Genomic DNA, 23,434 nt, shown 5'->3' on the forward strand with positions numbered 1-23,434 from the left:
CATGGGCAGAGGCTGAAACTGCTGAGATTGTTTAGCCTGGAGAAGAGAAGGCTTGGAGGGAAAATCAATGTGAATTAACACTTGATGGAGGAAGCAAAGACGACAAAAATCAGACTCTTCTCAGTGAGGATACAAGAGGCAGTGGGCACAAACTGAAATACAGGAAATTCCATTTAAACATAATGAAAAACCTTTTTTACTCTACAGTGATCAAATACTAGACAGGTTGCCCAGAGAGGTTGTTGAATCTCCATGTTTAGAGATGCTCAAAACCCAGTGGCCCTGACTATCCTGCTCTAGGTGACCCTGTTTTGAGCAACAGTTTGGACCAGGTGATCTCCGCGTGTCTCTTTCAAGCTGAATTTTTCTGTAATAATACTGAAGCTCTCTGTTCTACAACATCAATCTCAGAATCAGCTTACAGGAACAACCATCACAAAGATATCAAACCTGGAATCAAGTATCTACAGATTCTACAGAAATAAGTCTACAGATTTTTAGATAGCTCTGTAAGTATATGGTAGACTATGTTAAATCAGCTTACTCTGGAAGGAAAACAGTCAGTTTCCTTAATGATTAAACTACCCCTGGGAGGAGGAAAAAAAAAAAAAAACACTCGTATACACTCTTCAACGAGACAGACACATTAGTTAATAAAGAGGCCACCTGCATACAAGAGCTAAGATGACGCGCTTGTAACATTACCAAGTGACTCTACTAGGAAACCTTGGCCACTACAGCACTAAAAGCTTAAAACCGCTACTTTAGTCTGAACAGTGTTCAGAATTCATGTTAATTTGAATATTTAAGTGGGTAGTTTGTGATAACGCTGGTATGCAAGATTCCTTCACAGAACATTCTGATACTCACGTTTGTATCCAACAAGTAAACAAAAATATCTCACAACTTCATTAAATTGATATTTTAAGGTTTTATCAGATGACAGATTGGCTTCCCATTGACCAAGTCTATTTGCTTTTAAATGGGTAAGGACTCTTCCCATAGCTTCCATTCCTAACCAATTCTTATTCCACGACTCCTCTTCCACTTGAGATTTCCATACCTTGAGCACACCTAGTTAATTCAACATTCAGAGTTTTTCAAAGCACATCAGCTGTCAAAGTATTTCATCGGTAACCTATCTGCTTTGAGAAGTTCCTGCACCTTGTCTGAGTCTTCTGCCTCTACTTACGAAAGAGGCTAGACAAAAACACAGCTTTACAGACAGCTAACAGGAAAGAGCTGATAATGATTCCAATTGTCTTTAGTGAAGTCTGATATGCTTAGCACGTTCACCAAATCAACTGAAGACCACGCTGCACTGCTGCTTTCCAGACAGCCTACTAAGACTGACAGAAGTAACTACAGAAACATGCTATTTTTATAGTTACCTTTCATCTGTTGTATCTGCTTATACAGGTTCTCATATCTATATGGGATGGGAGGCAAATTAGTCTTTCTAGGGAGTCTAGAGGAAGTACCAAAAGCTAAAGGCTATATATCATTTACCACTATATCATTTTCCATTCTAAATTTATCAATTTTCAAGTAAAGATTAAGAATATTAGAACAGAGCCTTGTTTTCAGTCCACTACAGTTAAAATCTAACATTGCATCAGCATACCCCGAACAACAGCTGCTAGATCTGCTTTGTTCATTATGCACATTTACCGCATTTTTTAGTACTGGAACTGGAATTTGAAACACTGATTTACTCCATTTCAGAGACATCCACCTCCAAATCCTGTACATACTAAATAAACAGCATTTCAGCATGATGTGTAACTCTGTTTTTTTAAAGAGTACCAAAGGAGCACGAAACAAAGGAGATCTTTCAGAACTGAAAATTCAGAATAGCCAGCTTGTAAACAAAGGTTTGCTTTCATGTGGAAGAGATACAAAGAATAAATAGTGATTTAAGTCAAAATAAAGCTTTATAAAACACCGGTTGCAAGCATGTGATTGTTATTTTCAGCTTATGCTCATTATGACTTATGCTAGAGAGCACTACTACTAGATTCCGTGTTTCAAGGAAAAAGAAAATGGAAGGTGACCCTGCATACCCTAACTCTACTCATGGTACTGTGTGTCAAACAAATGACTTATACAATTAGCAATATAGTTATAAACTAAGCATAGTCTAGAAGTGCATTCCAGACAACAGGAGCAGCCTGTAGGGGCTTGATTAAAAACACAAATGCACTATTTCTTTATTACAAGTTGGTTTTCCAAAGGAAAATAGAGGAAAGGCCCATCCAGCTTTTTCTGAAAAAAAGGACAACCTTTTCCATAGCAGCGTAGGGAAAAGAATCCCCAATACTGGTACAGGATTTTAAATGAGGTCAAGACTAGATGCACAAACGTGCCTTTGGACTGCCCAAACAGCTTTAGTTCAAGTTAAAACAGCAAATCAACAAGTAACCTCAGCATTACTAGGTCTGAAAGCACAGAGATTCCTATCAACTGAAAAGGACCTGAAAGAGTTAGTTAGGCCAAAACAGAGCCTTTGAAATTGCTCACGGTGATCTAACGTGACAAGATGCGCCTGGCTCCAAAAAGAAACAAATTGTTAATGTTGACAGTGAAAGCAAGACCTTCAGTGGCAAAAGTCCTCCCCCCAACCATGAGTTCAGTGCAAGACGCAAAAATCGCAACTTGATTTTGCAATATATAATGGAAGAACCTTTGAACAGGCAGTTGACAGCTAGTCAGGAAGAGTCACAAGAGCACATCCAGAACAAAAAGAATACAACAAAGCTTAGACTCACTTCCAGCTAATGGTATAACAGAAAGGTTCGCTTGAAGAGCACTCTTTCCTATTTATTCTGTGTCAAATCATTACTACAGTTAGTCACCTGGAGTCCTGAAAAAAAACATTCTGCTGTTCTAGGATGAAAGCAAAGCCTGCTCTCTGAATTCTGCTCCCCATATCTGCCAGTCCAAATCCAGAGAAGTTCCAACAGTGCAAACGTTATCTTGTTTCCACCCTTCTTAATTTCCCAACATCTTAGGGGCGAAGAATTGGAGAAAAATTTTGACAGCCTTTCACCTACAGACTGGAAGGCAGAAGGGTGATACATTGGTAACATACTGCCTTGTTCTGACCACTCATGAACAGATTAATCTCTGATTTCCGCCAAACACAACAATCTCAACTTATTTTAACAAGTTCTTTCATAGTTGAGTCAATTAAATTATATAAGCTCCAAGTTTTTCCCCAGATGCAATTTTACTTAACTTTACCTAAGTTAAAAGCCCTCAAGTCACCTACACAAAGACCATTTTTAATAACATAGACCACAGTGAGAACCCCTGAATCTACCTATCCCACACAGACTGTCAGGTCTGAGCAAAACCTGTTTCCTGACCTGACTGTTGTACAGCCACACAAAGCAATGCCTGGGGTAAATTACCTTCCATGGCAACACTAACTTGACATATTTAAACTAAAATTTCAGTTCAAGTTTATAAAGGCATTGTCTTCATTCAACTAAGATTGCTTTAAGGAAACTTCATACCTGGTATCAGCATCTTGTTTTGTGGGGTTTTTTAAAATGCTGATGTAAGTTTCTGTTCAACAACTCCATCCGAACTTTTCTTATTGTCAACACAACTCTTAGAGGTGACCCTGCTAGAGCTGCTCAACTCTGCATATAATATTTATTCATTTCCAAAATTCATGTTTAGCACAGGCAGTTGTAAAAACGCTTATAAAGTTGACACCTACTGACTTTCACTAAAAGTCGCGTTGAGCGAAGTTTTCCAGAGCATATAACTGCAGTAAACAAAGACCGAGTAAGGGTCAAAAGTAAAGTCTACTTACTGCATTACCCATAATGTTGCTTACTGCACGGTGACACGTGATAATATCAGAACACGATAGCATTGTATCTTTTCTTGATCTCCTAAACCCTTCAAACCATCAGCTCCCCAAATAAGTGGATAAAAATCAAGTGTCTTACACATACCTAACGCGCTTATACTTTGACTGCGGTCAGACAAGAGACCATCTGGTCTTCCAGAGAAGCCCGTTTCCTACAATACGAAAAAAGGTACATCATCATGTCAGCTCCGGACTAAGCAAAATACATACGTACAGGTGCAGCTGCTAACGCTCTCACAGACAGAAATAACATGTTGCTTCTGCACTTTCTAAAGCGCGTAGTCTTTCCAACAATTTTGTTCAAAGTTTCTTATGTTAGTGTTACTATAACTACATACTGTTCACCGCTTCATGTCGCCACAAACATGCACAGCTGACACACGGAGTTAAATGAGTTTATCTTACCCTCTAGCACCGATTTATGGAGGCATCAACACGGTTAGCTTGCTAAAGAACATTTTAAGCCTTGAATGTAAGAAACATTTAATTACCCAAAACAGCATTAGAACATTTTGAAGTAACTCTTTTCCAGTATTTGTTTGGAAAGCTTTCGGACTTTTAGTATCATGAATAAACACTGTTTTTTCATGTTTCACAACCACAGTTTCAGGGTTTTAATACAGGATATTTACAGAGGAAATCTTAAAAGGATACGAATGACTGATATCAGTCTCTTATTTATTGAAAGCTTCAGAAACTCCATTTGCAACAGTTCAGAACAACACATTTTACTCTTGTTATCAGTAATATCTCCAGTGAAGACTATGTCTTACTTTCTCCTGCTTAATGCAAGCCAGACAGGCACTAACATTAAGAAGCCAGAACACTAGCTGACTACAGACCACAAAACTACAAACATTTTTACTCCAGATAGTGCTTTTTTAGATTTCACTACAGCTTTATAAGTTCTCTTTAAGTGGCTATCATCCGCTACAAGTAATTAAACTCAAACCGAGGAAATTACTACTCTGAAACTGCAGGCAACAATTTATTTTTCACAACCTTGCTTCTAGTCTCCTATATGTATTTGGATATAGCATTTACCTCTCCTCACGGACAGATTTTTAAGTTTGCCCACTAAAGCCAGTATCAGCTAATAAATATTCAATATAAAGCCTCACAAAGTTTATCACAATTTCTTCTGTGATGCTGATATTTAGTCACTGGGACTAGAAGTAGCAAAATATTTATCTTTAGCTGTATCTCTTCTCATTCCTCTACTTTCTCTTTTATTTCCCAGTGAAGCATTTAGCTGCTATGCAAACATAGCAAAATTGAACAGGAAGAATTTGTACACATGAGTTAGGAGCTTATAACTAGATGTGGTAGCAGGTACCTAAAGTCATCCTTGTTCTGCTAAGAACGCCAGAACTACATTTTAAGAATTCTTACCTGTTGTCAGGCTCCAGACACCCTTAACCTGCATATATAAGAATCAACATCTGACTAATTTCTATGAGAATCCTCTTCCAGTTTCAGTCTAAGTGAGTTGAATTCACAAACATTTTAGCAGTCCAACTCATTTAGTGGGGAAGGTGGAGGGGGGTGAGGAGGAACCAGAGTAGAGACAAATTACAGAAGCAATAAAAGATCCGAGGGGAAGCAACAACTCCACCTATTCCTCTATCTACAATAGCTTTTGATCTCTGACCAGGCTCTGAGAGCCACCAGGGCCAGGAGGCACTTGGGAGACTGCAGTTGCCCCTCTTTGTCACGGAAGGGCTTTGTCTTCTCGATAGGTAAGCTGGGGGGGCAAGTGCCAGTTTGTGCTTTGGAAGCCACAGCAACAGGCAGTCCCCTGCTGCAGCCACCAGCCTGCCAGCCGCCCGGGCCGCGGCAAGGGAGAGGAGAGGAGACCGGCCACGTGCTGCAGCCCAACGGTCACCCACGCGCCCGCCGCCTCCTTACCAGCTCCTCGAAGGGCGGGAGGAAGGGCGCCCCGCTGTCGCCGATCTCCGCGTCCCAGTCTTCCTGGCTCATGCTGCGCTCCCGAGCCTGCCCGCACGACAGCGGACGCACGTTAGCCACACACCCGCCCCAACGACTCCAGCGCGCGCCCGCCCGCCCGCGCATGCGGTGGGCAGAGTACCCGCATGTCCTACCGCAGGCCCACCTCACTCCTTCCCCCCCACCCCAATCTCCATCTCCACCGCAGGGCCCACTCACCCCCCGCTCTTGGGAGAGAATCGCCCAGCTCCGCACCGCACCTTCCTCCTCCCGCAGACGCCGCAGCCCCGCGCGGAAAAACGATGGCGCGCCTCAACAAGGCGCCTAATAACCCTACCGCCACGTGCTGCCGCCAGCCCGCCCCGCGTCGCGCGCCCCGCCCGCCAGCCAATAAGAGCGCGGCTCGCCAGCGCGGCGCATGCGCTGGCGCCTGTAGCTGGTGCGCTGGTAGCGCGTGTGGGGGGGTGCTAAGACACGCGGCCGTTGCGACCGTTGCGTGGCAGGCGCGTCAGTGCGCGTGCTACGCGGGAGTCGTAGAGCAACGGGCAGCTAGCTGGACGAGCCCCTTGCTCTGGTGGCTTGCCCTGTACGCAGGAAGAGGAGGGAAGCAGTACACGTGATCTTCTGCTGTGTGGAGAGATGGTTGGCTTTGGAGGAGGTAAGGTGCCTGTGGTAAGAAAAGGGAGCTTAGGAAAATTCAGGTTTTCAGAGTTTTGTTTTCCCTAGTATTGGAATATCTGTGTATGTTGGTTCCCCTCTCTGAGCTTCTGAATGTTCCTTAGTTATCTGCATATGTTATTGCTAAAGTCTGACTTATTTTACAAACAGCTACTAAAATCAGTGAAATCAGAGCTGCTTGACAGAGCTGTAACTGAGGTATGGTCATTTTATTGCAAAAAAAGTTTTAAACAGTAGTACTTAAGCATAAAAACAACTTTGTAAGATCATTAAAATGCCCCTTTGTGAGAATAAATTATTTGTTTAATTGAATTAAACAGATGCTATATTTTAAAACAAAATCTTTAAAAATCACTCTTTCCAAAACTTTTTGTTACTAGACTTAGATAGGGAAAAAGAAGAGGCTAAATTCCTGGCATAAGGCTTTTTATTTAAGTACTGAAGTTTATAGATAGGATTTTTACTTGTATAGTGCATTTAAAAAAATACATATATACGCATGTACTCTGATATTTTGACTTGTGTTTCTAAGCTGCCTACAGCATACTCTTGCTGTCTTTGTCATGCTATGGAGTAATATGGCAATGCTTATTCTGAAAAAGTTTAAAGGAAGTGTGTATTGCCCTACTAACGATAAATTATCATTTATCTATTCTGCCCTGTTCAAAGTATTTCTCTCAACTTGGAAAAACTATTCTGAAAAACTACGTGCCTGTTTGAGAACTCCTCTCTATCAGTCTCTGTCCCATGTGCTACCTGTGCCTCAAAATACTTGAGGCAGCAATGTAGAGATAGTGAAGATAAGGTTTTATCCATCCTTGCATGGCTTTCATTTTTTTGTGGAAGTGTACAAATATTTGTATGTGGGCAACAAAATCACCCTTGAATCTTTTCCAACAAAGACAAACCTTTAACACTTACTATGATGCATCTTGCTTCTAACTGTGATTGCAAGAGTCGAATGTTCAGTTCAATTTCTCTTCTTTTGTACTGATCAAAGAGAAAAATATACAATCGCTGATAACACTTCTGAGCTTTAGCTAAGATGTTGAAGAACTTGAACAGATCAAAAAGATTTTGCAGTGTTTTTGTTGCATGAGCCTTTTCAGCTTTTTGCTGTCGTCATAACAAATACATGTTTATTCAAGAGGTTGCGTTAAATTTTCCTCACGATAGTGTGATGGGATGCTGCAGTGACCTCTCTTAGATAGTGTCATGAGGACACATGCTTCAGAATATTTTTCCTCTTTGCCTGGGGTGAAGTTTCAAAATAAAAAATTGTATGTTACAGCTAGAATTTATATGCCCCCAGAAAGTTTTTACCCTGCATGATCAAGGGTTCAGTTGTAATGATGTAGCCCTCTAATGCAGTATTGCCATTCCCAATAACAGGCTATAGTGTTTGCACTGAATTTGCAAGGCCTCAGGACTGAGGCTTGTCAGGCTTGGTTTGTCTGAACTTTTTTTAATGTGGCTGCTGCTTTGTTTTTCTTGGTTTGGCTGTGACAGCAATTTCTGTAATTGACTAGGTGTCTATGGCCTATTTATTTTACTTTTGTTATCTGTGTGTGGTACAACTATTACATAGATAGCAGTAGCAAGCAATTATCCTATGTAGGATGAAGTATTTAATGACCGTAACACAACAGTGTAGTAGAGTGAAATAGGAGCCTGGTATGGTAGCAGAGGCTTTGAGAAGTGGTGACACAGGATGTGGTATAGAGGAGTACAGGCATGGGATGATCAGAGATGGGGCACAGGCTGGCACTGGAGATGCCGTGGGTAAAAATAACTCGCTCGTGGTTAGTTACAGAAATGCAGGCCTGGAGCTGGGCAAAACTGATTTCAGGGGTAACAAAGAACAGGTATAGTATGTAAAGGGTGCCATATGTAGTAAATCTGGATGTAACATGGAACTGTAGACCACTGGAGAAGGTGTAAAAGCATGCTAGCAAACATATAAAAAGGACCCCAAGTGGATCCTGGAGTGAAGAAGAAACCACCAATATGAATGTCATATTTTTCCCAGTGAAGGAATCAAGATGCTTACAACATGCTGTAGCTGCTGCTGCTGCTGCTGCTGCCAGAATGAAACCACCAACCTTACAGCTGAGAGGAGCAGTGGAAGGGTCAACCCCAGGAAGAGGGATAGAAACTGAAAAGTGTGTATATAACAATTTTGTATTTTCTTCTTTATGTAACAGTTCGATCTGGACTAATAAGGATTAAACTATTAAGATTTCAATTACACTAACAGGAAGCTCTTGGCTTTACTTATATATATATATATATATATAATGTGCCCATAAACAAAATTCCTCTTTGCCCACAAAAAGAATTTTGAGCGTTACACAGTATTTACAGCTTAAATGTTCTTCCTGATATATTATCAATATATTTCAGAAAGAAATCTGGAGAGAGATGTAACTAAAAAAATGCAACAAAAGACTAAGTTCACTAGTCAAAAGCCCATGCCCCTGCAATTATGGGAAAATGTCTTGGTTCATACTCTAAAACATACTAGCTTTATATTTTTTCAAATTTATGAATTTGTGCGTATTAGACTTATCTTATACTTTGCTTTGTGCTTGCAGGTGTGCCTTAAGGCTAAATCAAAAGATTCAATGTACAATTTGAGATGGAAATTTCTCTGAAGACCTGTATTTAATGCCCTCTTTCTCTTGTACCAAGTGGTCCTAAATGAGTTGAGGCTCTCATTTTTCTAGATGTTGCCCAGGTACATAGCAAGAGATGGTTTCATCGCTCAGAAGCTAACGTGTCATCACAACAGAAAAGGTAGAACATAAAGATTGCAGGACAATTATTGAATACCCTTTTGTGAAGTCAGCTTGCTGTTGGCAGCATTTTTGACAAGAGAACAGGAGGAACTGATACTCCTCTGTTAGGCTAGCTTGCTGATAAATCATTTGGTAAAAATTTTCTGAAGTATCACTCTTCAAAGGACTGTACTTAGTGACCAAGGATGCAATTAAATATATGTTGTATGTCTGCTATGGTAGCTATGTAAGTATTTCATAGTATAGAACAGTGAACAAGTGTCAAGAATAAGACTAGTTGCTTGCATGCTCAAAAAGTTGAATTGATTCACGTGCCTGCTTTTGCATGGTTCAATTGAATTCACTTTACTAGCATTAGCATTTGATGTTACTGTTGCATTTCAAATTCACAAGAAGTGGCCACACTTCCTGGCCCGTCTACCAAAATCTTTCAAGAGCCACAAGGTACATGCAGTATTTGAATTTCAAGAGTGGCTCAGATGCAAAAGATGATAGTGAATTCAGTGGGATACATAGAAGCGAGTCAGACTCAGCTTGTGTTCAGCTGAGTTTCAGGATCACTGGTAGTGTTAGACTCTGCTGCCTCATTTTCTCTCAGTTTGAAGTTCAGATTATACAGCAGTTTTGTTTGAATGAATAGACCCACTGCTGGCCACCCAGTCTGTTTGGGGCTCACTTGAACAAAAAGTACAGATTGGGATTCATGTCTAGTTTGTTTTGTAATAGCTTCGTTACGTGGGAAAGCTCTCTCTGCTGCCATCCTTACAAGCAATTCAATGATTTTTTTTTCTCAAGCATGAGCTATAAATATCCCTAGGATTTTACTTCAGCAGAGTCTCAAATATGAAAAGGGCATGTTCCCAACTTGCTGTAAGTAGGTGTAAAGAAAAGGCCTAGGTTTAAAAATAGTGAATTTCTAAAATGTATTGTTTGTCTGATAGTCCCTATAGTGTAGTCTGCTACCTGTGCTTGCTCGGTACGTGTTGCCTACCTTCCTGAGTAGGTCAAGAGTCATGATGCACCACTCCCCTCAGAAAGACCTTAGCCAGTCATAATGAGAAACTGTGCTTGGTTTTGGCAAGGATTAGGTCTATGTTTATGCACCATACAGATTGCAAAAGCTTGGAAGCAAGTGGGTAAGGTGCTTTTTTTGGATTGGGCATTAAGAGGCAGAAGGCTGGCTTCCCAGTAGAGATGCTGAAAGACACCTGCATCCTAAAAGAGACTGTGGCATCGCATGGTCCACCAGAGGAAGTCAACAGATGGTGGCCTGCAGCGTAATGCCAGGTACTAGCAACAGTGCTAGTCATGACCAGCACATCTTCAGAAAGTCTAAATGTGTGAAGAAGGAGCATCTAATCAATTGCCAACACCCTCAGCAAGTCCAGATCTTTTCTTCATGGCTATTTGGTAAACAGGTACTTGTCCACAGCCTTATGACCTACTCAAAGCCTGTTTTATTTTGGCACAGGCTACTTAATGGCAGTGAAGCCCAGGGCCTTGAAGAGTAGTGCACCTGGCTACACAATGGGATAGTTTTATTTCCAAAAAGGGGAGGCAAATGAAATGCCCCCAATAACCATTACATCTCCTGCCCAAACCAAAGCATTGGTAAATAATCATTGGTAAATTTGGTGTGTGTGTGTTTGTTTTTTTTTGTTAAAGGTTAGTGTTAACTCTAGCAAACTAGGTACTATATCAGCTTGTATTCCACTCAGCAGAACTGACAGCTTTGGGTGTAAGGCCCAATTTTGCTGGCCACAGGTTGTACCGCGAGAGGAAAGATGTGCCTCTGATCAGAATGCACGCAATCCACCCGATTTGACCGGTTTTTAGAACACTAATTGGCACCAATTTGAGACACAAGTCAACAGCACTCCAACGGCTGAAGGCAAGCAAGAGGTGGTAAATCGTGTTTGCGGCGGAATGTGCGCGCCGCGCCGCGCCGCGCCGCGCCGCTGGGACTTGCGGCAGCTGCCGCGGTCCGCGCCGCTGACGGCGGTCCAGAGGAGGAGCGCTGCCGCCTAGCGTCGCGCACCGCTCTCTGGGAAATGCAGTCCTGCGCTTGGCAACGCTCTAGCGGCTTTTTCGGAGAAGCCATCCTTGGAAACTACGCTGCCCGCCATGCATGCTGCCCGGAGCGGCGGGGGGGGGGTGTGCCCCGCTCATGTCGCTGCCCTCGCCTCGATGCTTCCTGTTTTCGCTAGAGGAGCCGGCGGTGCCGTAGTTGGGTGCGGCGGGTGCCGCCGCTGCAGGTAGAGCAGTCGTGTCTGTTTACATGGCGGCAGCTAGCAGCGCCCTCGGGCCGGAGCTGCCGCCGGGGTGGGCTTGATGGCTCACGAAGTGCGCGCAGTGTGGTCATCGCGCTGACACAGCGCCTTAAGCCGGGGCGGGGGGCTTCGTAAACAGGGGGCCGGCGGTTACGGTAGCCTCACCTGCTCCGGACACTGGCTGGAGTGGGGCCTGCGGAGCCCCGCGTGGGCCGGGGGGGTGGTTGCGTGGGCGGAGGAGCCATGGGGGCGTGCGTGGGGGGGCTCTGCAGGGAAGGGGCCCAGGCGGAAGCAGGGCTGACAGTGTAAACTGATTGCTGCAATGGTGCCAGTTCAAACAGTCAAACTTTAAGTGGGGAAAAAGCAACAAAAATCAGAGCATTTTCTAACCTATGGAGGCAGTATGAAAATGTTTTAGGCAATTCATAAATCAGAAGGCTCATGGGCAACCTTAAATGCGTTGTACTGAGCATATGGACCCATTCATCTAAGAAAAATGGTGGTAAAAATATAAGTTTTTCTGTAAGATTATTTCATTTACCTTACTAATTTGTATATAGACTTTTTGTGGAGAGTTTAGAGAAATAGTTATAGTGGTTTATCTGTTAAAGAGAGATCAAATTATTGTTCCATATTCTTTTTAGTTTTACTTAGATTTATCATCTGGCAGCTACCACATGCACATTGGTTCAGTCTGAAGTACAGAAGCTCAACAGTGGCACAGCTCATATGTACATGAGCCTTTCTCCCAGAAGAGTCGTGCGCAGGGATGCTGTCAGCCTCCTGCTTTCTATCCTGGGGTGGGGAAGGGCTACTCTAAATTCCACCCTCATGATTTTTTTTTTAGGGAATGTCCACCATTCAGCTGCTCTTCTGTTGGTCTCACTACATGCATCATATCCTTGTATTTCTGAAGTTCTTGTACCTGTGTACTCCTACAGTTGTGTAAGTTATTAACTTACACTGCTTATACAGCTTTAATCACTATCAACCTGCTACAGTTAGTTATAGGAGCATATGGACAAGCTAACTGATGGCAAGCTGTCGCAGCTTCAAGAAGGCTTGAGTGTAAAATACTACTCTTAAGAGCAGTATAAGCATTCTTCCTTCCCCCGAGAGCTCATTTCCCCAAAAAAAGGAACTCGGGAACTCCTCTGTCTTACTTTAAACTTCCTGTTACTCAGTGCAGAGGCTACTCACTTCTCATGATTTTCATGCCCAGGCATCTCTCTGCGGTTTACTTAGGATTTATGCCTTGAGCTTTATTCATCTGTTCAGAATTTGAGAAGACCAGCTCATATTGGGTTGCATTTATTTTAATCATTTTCCTGATTCTGACTAAATACCTTCCTTAGCCTATTGTTGCATGGGTGTGAAGTGGGATTATAGGAATAGGTGTCCACAGTTTAACTTGTCACATTTTTTATCTGTATAATCTAGTTGTCTGGGAGCTAGCCACATGAGAACCACTAGAAATCCGCAAAACAAACTACTGCTTCACATAAGCATAAGAACAGGTTTGGGTGGCAAAATTCCCACTGAAATAATTTTAGACTGTAGTTGTAATCAAGTATCAAGTTACAGTTGACCTTGATTCTTTGATCATTTTGATGTGTCTTTCAAAGTAAGAGTTCTGATTCTGTCCATGCTAAGGATTTTTACAAAACCCCTGCCAGCACCTGTGCATCAACTTCTGTTTTAGTAACATAAAGTTGTAGAATAAACCGCTCTCAGAGCTTCAGCTGTTGTTTTCCAGTACTGTTTCCAATTGCACTGTTACCCGTGATCATACGCTAGAACCTATGGAGCTAGTTCTGCTCTTTGCTTTCCTCTCCCCTCCCCATACCCCTGTTAGAACTGCTGTTTATCAGAGAATTCTACAAACCGGCTAAGTGAAGTCTGTGCTCCTAGAGTGACTAGGATGACAGCACGTTGCTAACTGAACACAATTTTGTTCCTGCTATGGGATAAACCTGTTTGGTAACCCTCCTATGTGGCCTAGGCTGTAAGTCTGTCTCCTTGCAGTAATCTGTAAAGATGGACGTCTTGTCTTAAAGCATTGACACATACATACCTCTAGCTAAGCCAGATATTAGGATTGCTAAATTCACAGTATGAGGAAAATCTAACGTGGTTTTGTCATCCGATACGAAGATGATCGGATCATGTTACCGCCATGTTTAAATCAATCACCTAGACTGAGGGCTCTAAATCTGCTTGTTTGTAGTCTTCACTCCTTGAAGCCTTTCAGGCTTTAACTGTGGGAGACAGAGAACGAGGAAGAACCTGAAGGCAGAGAACACAGGAACTCAAAGGGACAAGCTACTGAGGATTAATGAAGGTCAACCCTGTTTTGAATACCACCTGAAAGTAATGTAGCGCGCAGCACAGAGCAGGACTGGGAAAAGCACCTTGCATGCCTCTGGGTATAGTTTATGGCATATCACCAGCAGCAAAAAATCTGGATTAATAAATTTATTTCCTTTTTCTCCCACTCCAATACTGCAACTTGCTGCTTTTCCAATGTACTTCAAATGTTTATGGGAGAATTATAAATAGGGCAAGAGGATATCCTAAGACAGCTTCACTAGTGGTGTCCAATGAAATTATATCCTGAAAAGAAAAGGGAAGATGGTTCTGAGTCTACTCAGGCTTTTCAACATTGAAAGATCCCTTGATATTAATGATAGGTTTTTGAAAATGTAGGTCATTAGGTATTTTTGATGCTTAGGGCTGCATTGGTAACATCTGATTGAACAAAAATGGCTACTTTAAGCCCTTACCTTAAAGAAGATCCTAGACTATTGTTTTAGCATGCTAACAGTTTGGAAAGTTCTGGAGTAGCTAGAAAGAGTATTTTAAATGTAGCCACTCCTTCCTATGTGGAAGGAGGACAACTGAATGTGCTTTAAGGTAGTATATAACAGTTGTTTAAAAGATGCTAGTGTCAACGTTGCTCCAAGATTTTTTTTGATACTAAAAAAGTATATCAAGAATACATTTAACTTTTAATAACTGTTACAGAAGACCTTCTTTTTATCTTAATTATTACACTAGATATGGGCCATGAAAGTCAGGGAGATGTTTTTGACAGCACTTAATGCTGACTTCCATGGGAGCAGTGATACCAGAGCGTTTCCTCCTGGAGTCAAATCCTCGGAAGACTAAGTAGCAGATAACTGTTATATGGTAGGTTAGGAGTTCCACAAGCAGAAACCCACACTTTCCTCTCCAAAGCCTATTTGGAAAGCAAAAAAACCATGAGTGCAAAGAAAACACTTACACAGCCTTTTCCCCTCTGCAGCAATATTGTCTGCTGCAGGGGAAAACAAAATTTCTTCCTTCATTCCTGATGTCTCACTGAGCTTTTAGTAGTGAGAGAATGCAGTTAGCACTCTCTCAGATCCTCATCTCTGCTGTCACTAGTAGAGGTTAAGAGAAGAAAGATGGGGTGATTGTGGCAGAGGAGGACAGAAAGCATGTCTCTGCATGTGAAAGAGGAGATGAGAACTTGCAGGAGAGTAGAATGGCAATGAGCAAATGGCAGAGGACCAGGAGAGAGAAGAAAGATTTTGTTTTTTTTTTTGAAAAGAGGGAGAAGAATCTAGAGTACAATATGTTGAGGAGAAAATCCTCTACATCTGATTTGTTAGCAAATACCTTCCTAGGTGAACCCAGTATCTGACCACAGATTAAACACAAACTTATGTTTAATAGGACGGAGGTTGGAAAGTCAAGTGCTCAAAGGTTGGGATGTTAAATTTGTCTAGGTTGAATGAAAATAAATTTGCTCAGGCAATCGTGGTTTCCTTGGTACATATGGGTTATGATAGTAACTAGAAGTTATTAGTTACCAGATGATTATTTTCTTTATAGACTGAGCAGTTCTCAGGCTGAAGAATTTGCCCAAGAATCTGTAACTGTTCCTTTTGGATTTTTTTTTGCATTGCTTGTTAGAAATTACAGCTAAATTTTTAGTGAAATTTAATTTCTCTTCACAATGTGTCAGTGAGATAAGGCAAGTGTTATCCTTATTATACAGATACAGAATAAGGCACAGAAAAAATCCACTAATTTTGAATGCCGAGTTTGAAACCAACACAGGATATCTCAAAGTATTTAGCATCATTCAGCAATGCGCAGCATAAAGGTTGTTTCATTTTGCAATGTAATGCAAACTAGGTCCTATGCAGAAAGCAAAAAAAGGGGGGGAGGGAAACATACTGTCAGAGGCAAGAGGTCCCGTAGGCTGTGGTTTTACTTAAGCTGTTCAGGAGTATTGTCCCTTCACCCACAAACCATTATCTGCACTTCTTCAACTGAACAGTGAGACTGCTGGCGCTGCAGAACTACAGCCCAAAGAATCGAGCTAATTTAAAACAATCGTCTTCCTCTTTAGGGTTTTTTTTTTCCAGCTAGATCCATTCCCCAGTCCTGTTTATTGCACCAAAACGAAAAAGACAAATAGCTCTGCCAGCACAAATAGGGGGAAGTAAGACTGAGAATGTACAGCAGGGAACAGCAATATTTTTAATTCACAGCATTGTTGAAGACTTTGCACCATGAATTCATACCACTCTTTCCCAGTCCCATGAAAATCTGGGTTTATGTGGCTCAGTAGCACACAAAACTTAATGGCAGTGGCAAGACTAGAACCTGTTTCTCCTTTGCCACGTTCAGCTAGCACAAGACCACCCCTTGTCCCTTTCAGTTCTATGACAAATGAGTCTGGTATCCTTAAAACAACTGTCTCTGTTTCTACACAGCTGTACATTCATCCCTAGAGGTCCTTGGTTTTGTCTGAATGCAGCAGTGGCCTCATGGAAACTATAGGCACCTGACTGTACACGGTATTATAAGGTATACAAAAAGGGTGAGGTTTGTTAAGCAACTTTGATTTTGGTGTGACTTCTTAGTGCTTCCCACTCCTGATAATAGGCTTTTTTTTTTTTTAAAGTATACTGAATGCTGCATATCATATCACAGATTTTAAAAGATAAAAAGATAAAATTGCGTTATATCCAAATACAAAGGGTTTCCTAGCAGCAGTTGATGTTGTACATACCGCCTTTAAGCTAGCAGAGAATAGCCATAGCGTGTTGTACTCTGGGAAACAGCATTGGAAGAAGATGGGCACTTTGTGCTGTTTGAAGGATAATTCCTGACAGAGGAATAACAAGATTGGAAGATGCTGTATTCCATTCTCTAGTAGGGGGATAGTAAGTGAGAGAGCATAAAATTGTGAATAGTAAGAGTAAAAACTTCTGGATCCCTTTCCTACTCTGTTTTCTACCGGTTCTCCTAGTTCTCTGGTTTTCTCCAGTCCTGCCTCATTTTATGCAACTTTACTTGGTAACAACCTGTAGTACTCAGGCTTCTTTGCTTTAGCAAAGAGACCAGCTCTAGTTTCACTTTGAGCAACCCTCATGCTGAGTGCCCTTGTATAGCCACTTCAATCAATCCGAATGGAGGTTCTTGTGTTCTTGCCCTCGCAGCCATGCATTCCTCTTCTCTCCCTTGTGCCCGTTCTAACGTTAATGTAGTACATGAACACTTTCAAAGACTGATGGGGTTTTGGTTTTGCTTGGCTGACTGCAGGTCCAATGTAAGGGAAATAGAAACTGTACAGTTAGGGAAAGGGGCAGAGCCATAGCTACCCCAACTTAGGTTGGCTTAAATGATCATGGAGTTACAGCATTGGTCTGCCTTCAAAGACGCTTCGATTTCTGTCTACTGCCTGTCCTTTTCTTCTGTTCCTGTCCCAGTTTCCCTCTTGAGACTCCTAATTTTTGCATTACTCCGCTCTACTGTCTTGCAGCAATCCCAGTTCACTGTATCCCTCCCAAAAAGGCGATCCCTTACATTGGTCTGTATTTGCAAAGATTCTAATGTGACGAGATGTGTGTGGGTTTTTTTTTTCCTCCCCTCCCCCAGTATTCCTAAGATAGGACACAATCCTGCTAAAATTCAAAGGTGTGGCGTTTTGTTACCCACTTTTTTTTTTTAAACCCCAAAAGCCCACAAGTGTTTTTCAGATGACTTTGTCATTTCATCTGAATTTTTTCCAGAATGAGGTGAGTCTTGATCGTCATAAAAACTTCAGGTAACTAGAACACTAGCAAAATAAGCAGATGAAAAGAAGGTCTTGTAATGGAAAGTGTCAGGCAGTAAGTCTGTGTACTAAAGAAGTTTAACAAGAATGCAATCCAGCCAAAAGGGATAAAAAAATTGGGTAAGAGGAAGGTTATTCAGGTTCCTTTTTGTTCATTTTACTCTTCTGCCTACAATTTTCTTTTAAGCTATGCTGGTTCCAACTGCAGCCTTTACACAAATGGTGTCTGTGTCTTATTTGTAAAGTCAATAATTTGCTGGTCATAACCTTACCTGCTCTCTCCAATAAGCACTTAAAAATGAACTCTCTTCACCAATGCAGCTTTTAAATGGGCCATAAAGAGGCAAATAAGCAACAACTCTGTCCTCCCCAAATCATGTTGTCAAGCCAAACTTAATGTATTCTGTATCTTGGGAAGATTATTTTTCTCTGTAGAATATCATAAAATGTTCTAATTTCTTTATTCATAACCACAGTGCAGAAGAAATCAAACTAGTGATCAGTGTTGCCTGCATTTGTGAGATTGAATTGTAAAGCATGCATACGTTATTTACAACAGATTTTCAGGAAGGGATGAGTTCAAAGTAGGAGTTTAAATTAGCATTTAGTATCTGCTTGATTTGCACCATAAACCAGGCCCTGTAGAAGGAAGGGAGCTGAGCACCTCAGTCTTCTGGAAAATTTTGACTAAAAACACTTCTGAGTGTTTGACACTTGAATTTATTGCTAGTTTCAGTTCTGCCCTTAGAGATTTGGATCTTCACCTGCATTTTTATGGTTCAATGCAAAGTATGATTTAAGCTCTCAAAAAAGAAAGACACTGCAAAATGCAGAATAAGTTAGAGATCTCAGTTTCCGTGACATAGCTGTATATGTTTGGAAGCAGCATGCAGGATGTTAAGCTGAAAAAGAGAAAGGAATGTAATAAAGTTAACACTAGATTGTCAGATTTCTACCTGAGACAGTTGGTGAGGTCTTATGCAGAGAGGAAGAGGTTGTAGAAAGTAGAGATGAACCTTTGGAGGGAAAAAAAAAAAAAAAAAGGTCAGAAATAAAGGCAGCTGTCTTGAGGTTCAGTGAGAGGTAAGTAAAAGTGTTTTAGAATGAGAATTGCAGGGGAGTAGGTAGATAGTTGTAACAGTGGGCAAAATCTCTGGAGCCCATGGTTTTCTTTCAGGTAGTTAGCTGATAGAGGAAGTTCATGTGCACTAAGGTGAATTTAACAGTGAGGGGGTGCAGTGTATGAAAGGAATTGAAGCTGCTGTACAATCAGTAGTAAGGAGAAAGGATGCAACCTAGAAGTACAGAAAAATAAGGGAATTCACTAGTAAAGGAACGAACAAGAGGAGAGCTATAAATGTGGTTTGGGAAGGAATGGAGTGTAACATAAAAAGAAATAAATATTTCTGTGAATTAAGGAATCCCTTTGTAAATAGTGCTTATGAAAGACAGGCAGTGTATAGGAGAGACTGAAGACAGAAAATGAGAAGCAAGAATGTGAAAGCTGAGAGGAGCTGAGAAGAGAAAACGTAAGACTATGAATTGGAGGCCAAAGAACCAAGAACAACGATGTTGAAGGGAAGGGCTTTAGAGTACAGACTCTGAAATGATGGTTTAAAGAAGGTCTAGAATAGCAGAAGAGAAACAGTAAGTTAAGTTAGGTGAGAGGAGCCTCGATATACTTTGTGGACCTATACTGTAAAACGCAGTTCCACAGTGGCTTGAGCCAATCTGAGTACTTCTCCAGATCCCACCTTGCTCCTTCAGTGTGTTCTCATTTCTCCTTTTCCACTGGTAATTGTTGGAACCCAGAGAGTCAGCTCAGTGGAAGCTGCTTTCCTCCCCTTCTCTTTTCCTCCCCCCCTTTTTTTTTCCCCCCTTCAGATTATTAGTTTTTTGCCAGAGGCATTAGCAGGATGAATTAATACAAGAGAAGTGGGAACACGTAGCTAGAAACTGCCAGGAGGATAGAGTACTTAGGATGATGTAATCTGTGGGATTGTGCCTTTGGGGTGTATTTCCATGAGGATGCAGAAGGCTGATACATACCTCATTCTTTCTGTCTTCCTCCATCCCCACCCAGGCTTCTGACATCCTCTACTTATCTTGTGCCAGCTCTGTTTCTCATTGACTCCTCCATCAGGCTGTGTAGTTTACTAAAGCATCAGGAAACTCTCCTAGTAAAAAGCAGATACCTTTCTACCATTTTCAGGTGAAGGAGTCCTGGCTCAGGGGGTTCTTCAGGAGGTAGCCAGGATGAGAGCTGTTAAAGCCATTATGTTTGTTCAGCTGCGTGCGAGACCCCAGTGAGTCATGTGACTGCAGTCCAGTTTATGTAAATAGAATTCTGTCAGTGTAGAAGCCAGCTGCTCCCTATTGTTTTGTCAGGAGCACTCTGAATGCATATAATACATTATTATCAGTGCATTGTTAAACAGCTCATTGCCTTCAATTCAGTGAGTCTGAGCATGGTAGACTGGTATAATCTTATCTTTATTCTGGGAAGTATACCAGAAAACTCCATATGTATTTTTTGCAAAGTTTGGATTAATTTAATGAATCAGCAGTCTTTAATAAAGTGTGGTGAACTGCTCTCAGCTGTACTATTACAAATTGGAAATGCCTCCTTTAAAAATCCATGGTCTTACACTGAGGCAGTCAGGATTGGAAAGGAGTCCCATGCTGTGAAACCCCTTAGATAGGACCTGCATATGAATATACTTAACATTAATTTGCACGTGATGGATTTGATTCTCAGCTGTCATAGCTCTGAGGAAATTCAAATTCTGAGCCTTACTCGTTGCAAACTTGTCAAGTCCCAATATAAACTACAGCTTCCATCATGTTCCTTAAACTTGTATTGACTGTTGCAGTAGTAAAAGAAATTGAGAACACAGTGCTACACTAACCACTTTATTTAAATGGGTGGAATGTCATAAAGATATTGTCACTACTGTACCTGACCTGTGATGTTTGCATTATGAAATAAGAATTTTCAAGTGGCAGGTTGAAGTGATTTTTGTGGGTGCTTTCACCCCAGGAGCTTGTGCAGTGATGGGATTCTGCCGATGTTAAATTCATAGCAGGTATACAGTTTTACTTAACTGTAATTATTTCATTTCCTTTCTTTAGATCAAAATAACTGTCAGAATCTAAAAGAAAGAAGGACGTTCTTCAAATATGGAAGAGGATACCAAACCTCTTTTGATTCCTGTGGGAGGTGATGAAAGCAATTATGGAATCATGAATATACAATTTAATCCAGAAGATCTTAAATGCAAAAGGTATGAGGAAGGCTAAGCATACAGAATGGTTGTATAGTAATGAGTTGTTTAACCTTTGCCTTTAGAGACAGAACCCTGTAAAGGTAGATAGAAGACAAACGTGTAGATACCAGTGTCTGGATACAAAGAGTTCCTACTTTGTGTTTATAAGATGTTAATGTAAGCACCAGAAGAACAGATGTGCATATTGTTTTTTGTTTTTAAGGATGAGACTTTTTTGCTGATATCACTTCAGGGACAGTGCTCTCATGAGAATTCAATATGTGACTTTCAAAACGCTTTTCAAAGACTTAATAAATATAATGGGTGCATACTGAAGCATGATATTTTTTAGTTTAGCACAACAAACTGAAATGTTGACTGTGCAAGAAAGCTTGCCAGACTGTCTAGATAAATGACTGTCAGTATGTGTAAATGGCTCTGTGTGTATTCTGCAGGTGATAGTGGGAAAAATATGTTATTTGCTAATACTAAGAAAACAGTGACCTTTATTGCCTTAGAAAAAAACTATAGTATTCTTTGAGTTGGAGCAAGCCTGAAGAATCTGGCAGGCCTGCTTTTTTGCCATGCCTACAAAAATAATTTGTATCTAGCCAATCTGTAATACTACACATTTTCTTAGAATTTAACATCTCTATTCCCCAAAGGAGCTCTGAGTGGGACTTCCTCTATTATTGTAGTTAGGATTTCTGTAAGCTGTTGCTGGTCCAGGAACCAAAACTGAGATCGAAGAGGGAACTGCTATATTCTTGTTAGCTGAAGCCACCAGCTCTGCATTGTTAGAAAAAGGAAGAGACCCTTGCAACCTCTTGGACCTTATTTATGCCTTGTTTTCCCTTTTCATCCAGCATCATGTTTCAGTGGTGCAGTTTTCCTAAGGGAGCTGCAGATGGCACTGTTGTATCCCAAACCCTTTTGTGGACAGCCACTTCAGCAGAAGGGAGAGTTTGTGGTGATAGTGATTTCCTGCTATCTCAGTCTGCAGCTTTGGAAAGTTGTGAGAGGCTTCTTCCAGGTTGAGCAGGGGCTAAACAATTTGTCACCTCTCTGAGAGCAAAGGAAAGAGGATGGAGGGAGAAGAAGGGTTTGAGTTGGCCCAGGGAAGAAAATGGAATATGGTTTTGGACATGTATGGATTTGTGAATGCGAAGAACAGAAAATAGTAGAGTACTCTGAGATGAGAAATGGAAGTGCACAAAAGGAATTCTTGTTTTAACTTGTTCCTGATGAATGTCTGAACCCCTCAATGGCCTAACTGGCATAATAGGCTTGCTAATTTGTATGGCTTTTGGGAACTACTTGTGTCAGAGGAGGCATGTGTTGTGTTTTTGAAAGATGGGTGTCAAGTATTACTGTAATGCAGGAGCAGTGAGAGAAGTTCACACCTTTATGATATGGAAATGCCAAGATCCTCTTTTCAAAAGTGAGGTTAGCTATTGTTTCCTCACTATGGGTTTTGTTTTTGGGGGGAGGGGGGTTGTGTGTGATTTCTAAAGTTTGGAGACTCAGTTTCCTAAAAGGTAGTAGTTGGAGGACTTCATGTTTCGCCTGGCATTTGGTTCCCTCCCCCAGAAGCAGAAGTGTGTACTCTGATTGAGTTCCCACCACACCTTCCTGCCTTGCAGGTCCATCCACTTTGTCTTTATTGTTCCTTCCTTCAGTCCTCTCTCCTGTTTTGTACTGCCTAGTTTGTTCTTTTCCAAACATACAGAGGCACAAAGATGAAGGACATGAGGCGTGGGATATCAGGAAGGCCTGGAAATCATAGGGTGGTGCCAAACAAGGCTAAACGCCATCCCTGTATATTAGGAGGAGGTGGCATAATCTTTAAAAGTAGGAATGGAGAACAGACCATCAGGGTTTGCCTCAGGTGTGGTCTCAGAAGTACTGTGGGGGCCTTGTAGTCTTGGGAGCACAGCTGGCAGGGCTTGTTCGCTAGAGCTATAGGGAGTTGTAGCTGGAGGGAGAGACACCTTGTATAAAAGTACTGAATAGTGTAAGTGCAATAGTAAGTGAAGTGCTCTGCTTAGTTTGCCCGTTTTTTTAACTTGCTGTTCAGAAGCAGTGGTCAGCCATAGGTGGGTGGTCCTTTTCATCCTTGTTTTGCTTTGAGATAGCTATTAAAGGGTTTTGTGTGGCTTGCTTAAAATCAGTCTTTGTCTTTCTTGGTGCTGTTTCTTTCTTTTGTTTGAGTTTTTAGATTTGGCGGCACTTCCACGGTTATTTGGTTTTCTTAACAGTTTGGAGGGGTTGGGATTTCAGAAAGGCGTGCTTTTCAGTGTTTATATAAGAACAATGAGCTAATTGTATTTCAGAGTTGTAAATTATTTTGTCTAGTATTCTTCTGCAAATTTGGGGAATATATAAAGCCTCTTCTAATCCTCTTAAAGTGGATGTTATCGTTCTTCACAATGCCTTTAAGGACCCCACTTACTCACAGTGTTTTGTAGCATTTTTTAAAG

General features: G+C 41.4%; 2 protein-coding genes across 21 annotated transcripts in view; one reads left to right on the plus strand and one right to left on the minus strand.

Annotated features, from left to right (window-relative positions):
• Positions 1 to 20,071, minus strand: part of LOC138064044 (probable ATP-dependent RNA helicase DDX4) — a 48,247-nt gene extending 28,176 nt beyond the window's left edge. Inside the window, exons 1-4 of one of the 5 annotated variants that reach the window (XM_068924741.1) lie at positions 19,738 to 20,071; positions 18,645 to 18,704; positions 5,792 to 5,878; positions 3,969 to 4,035 (exon numbers count right to left, since the gene is read on the minus strand). In XM_068924741.1, coding sequence (XP_068780842.1) covers positions 3,969 to 4,035; positions 5,792 to 5,878; positions 18,645 to 18,704; positions 19,738 to 19,782 — 259 coding nt within the window. In that variant the 5' untranslated portion in view covers positions 19,783 to 20,071. Of the gene's footprint in view, positions 1 to 3,968; positions 4,036 to 5,791; positions 5,879 to 6,049; positions 6,421 to 18,644; positions 18,705 to 19,737 lie in introns of those variants that run through there. The other 4 variants (XM_068924743.1, XM_068924744.1, XM_068924742.1 and 1 more) reach the window with 4 other exon arrangements.
• Positions 11,360 to 23,434, plus strand: part of LOC138064045 (neutral amino acid transporter 9-like) — a 52,480-nt gene continuing 40,405 nt past the window's right edge. For 7 of the 16 annotated variants that reach the window (XR_011137254.1, XR_011137253.1, XR_011137258.1 and 4 more), the window contains exons 1-2: positions 11,360 to 11,561; positions 20,821 to 20,972. Coding sequence is in view for 8 of the 16 variants with exons in the window: in XM_068924746.1 (XP_068780847.1) it covers positions 20,869 to 20,972 (104 nt within the window). In the remaining 8 variants the exon portion in view is untranslated. Of the gene's footprint in view, positions 11,562 to 12,423; positions 12,522 to 16,342; positions 16,437 to 20,820; positions 20,973 to 23,434 lie in introns of all 16 variants that reach the window. The other 9 variants (XM_068924758.1, XM_068924756.1, XM_068924750.1 and 6 more) reach the window with 7 other exon arrangements.

Source organism: Struthio camelus, chromosome W, assembly GCF_040807025.1.
Source record: "Struthio camelus isolate bStrCam1 chromosome W, bStrCam1.hap1, whole genome shotgun sequence".
Lineage (NCBI taxonomy): Eukaryota > Metazoa > Chordata > Aves > Struthioniformes > Struthionidae > Struthio > Struthio camelus.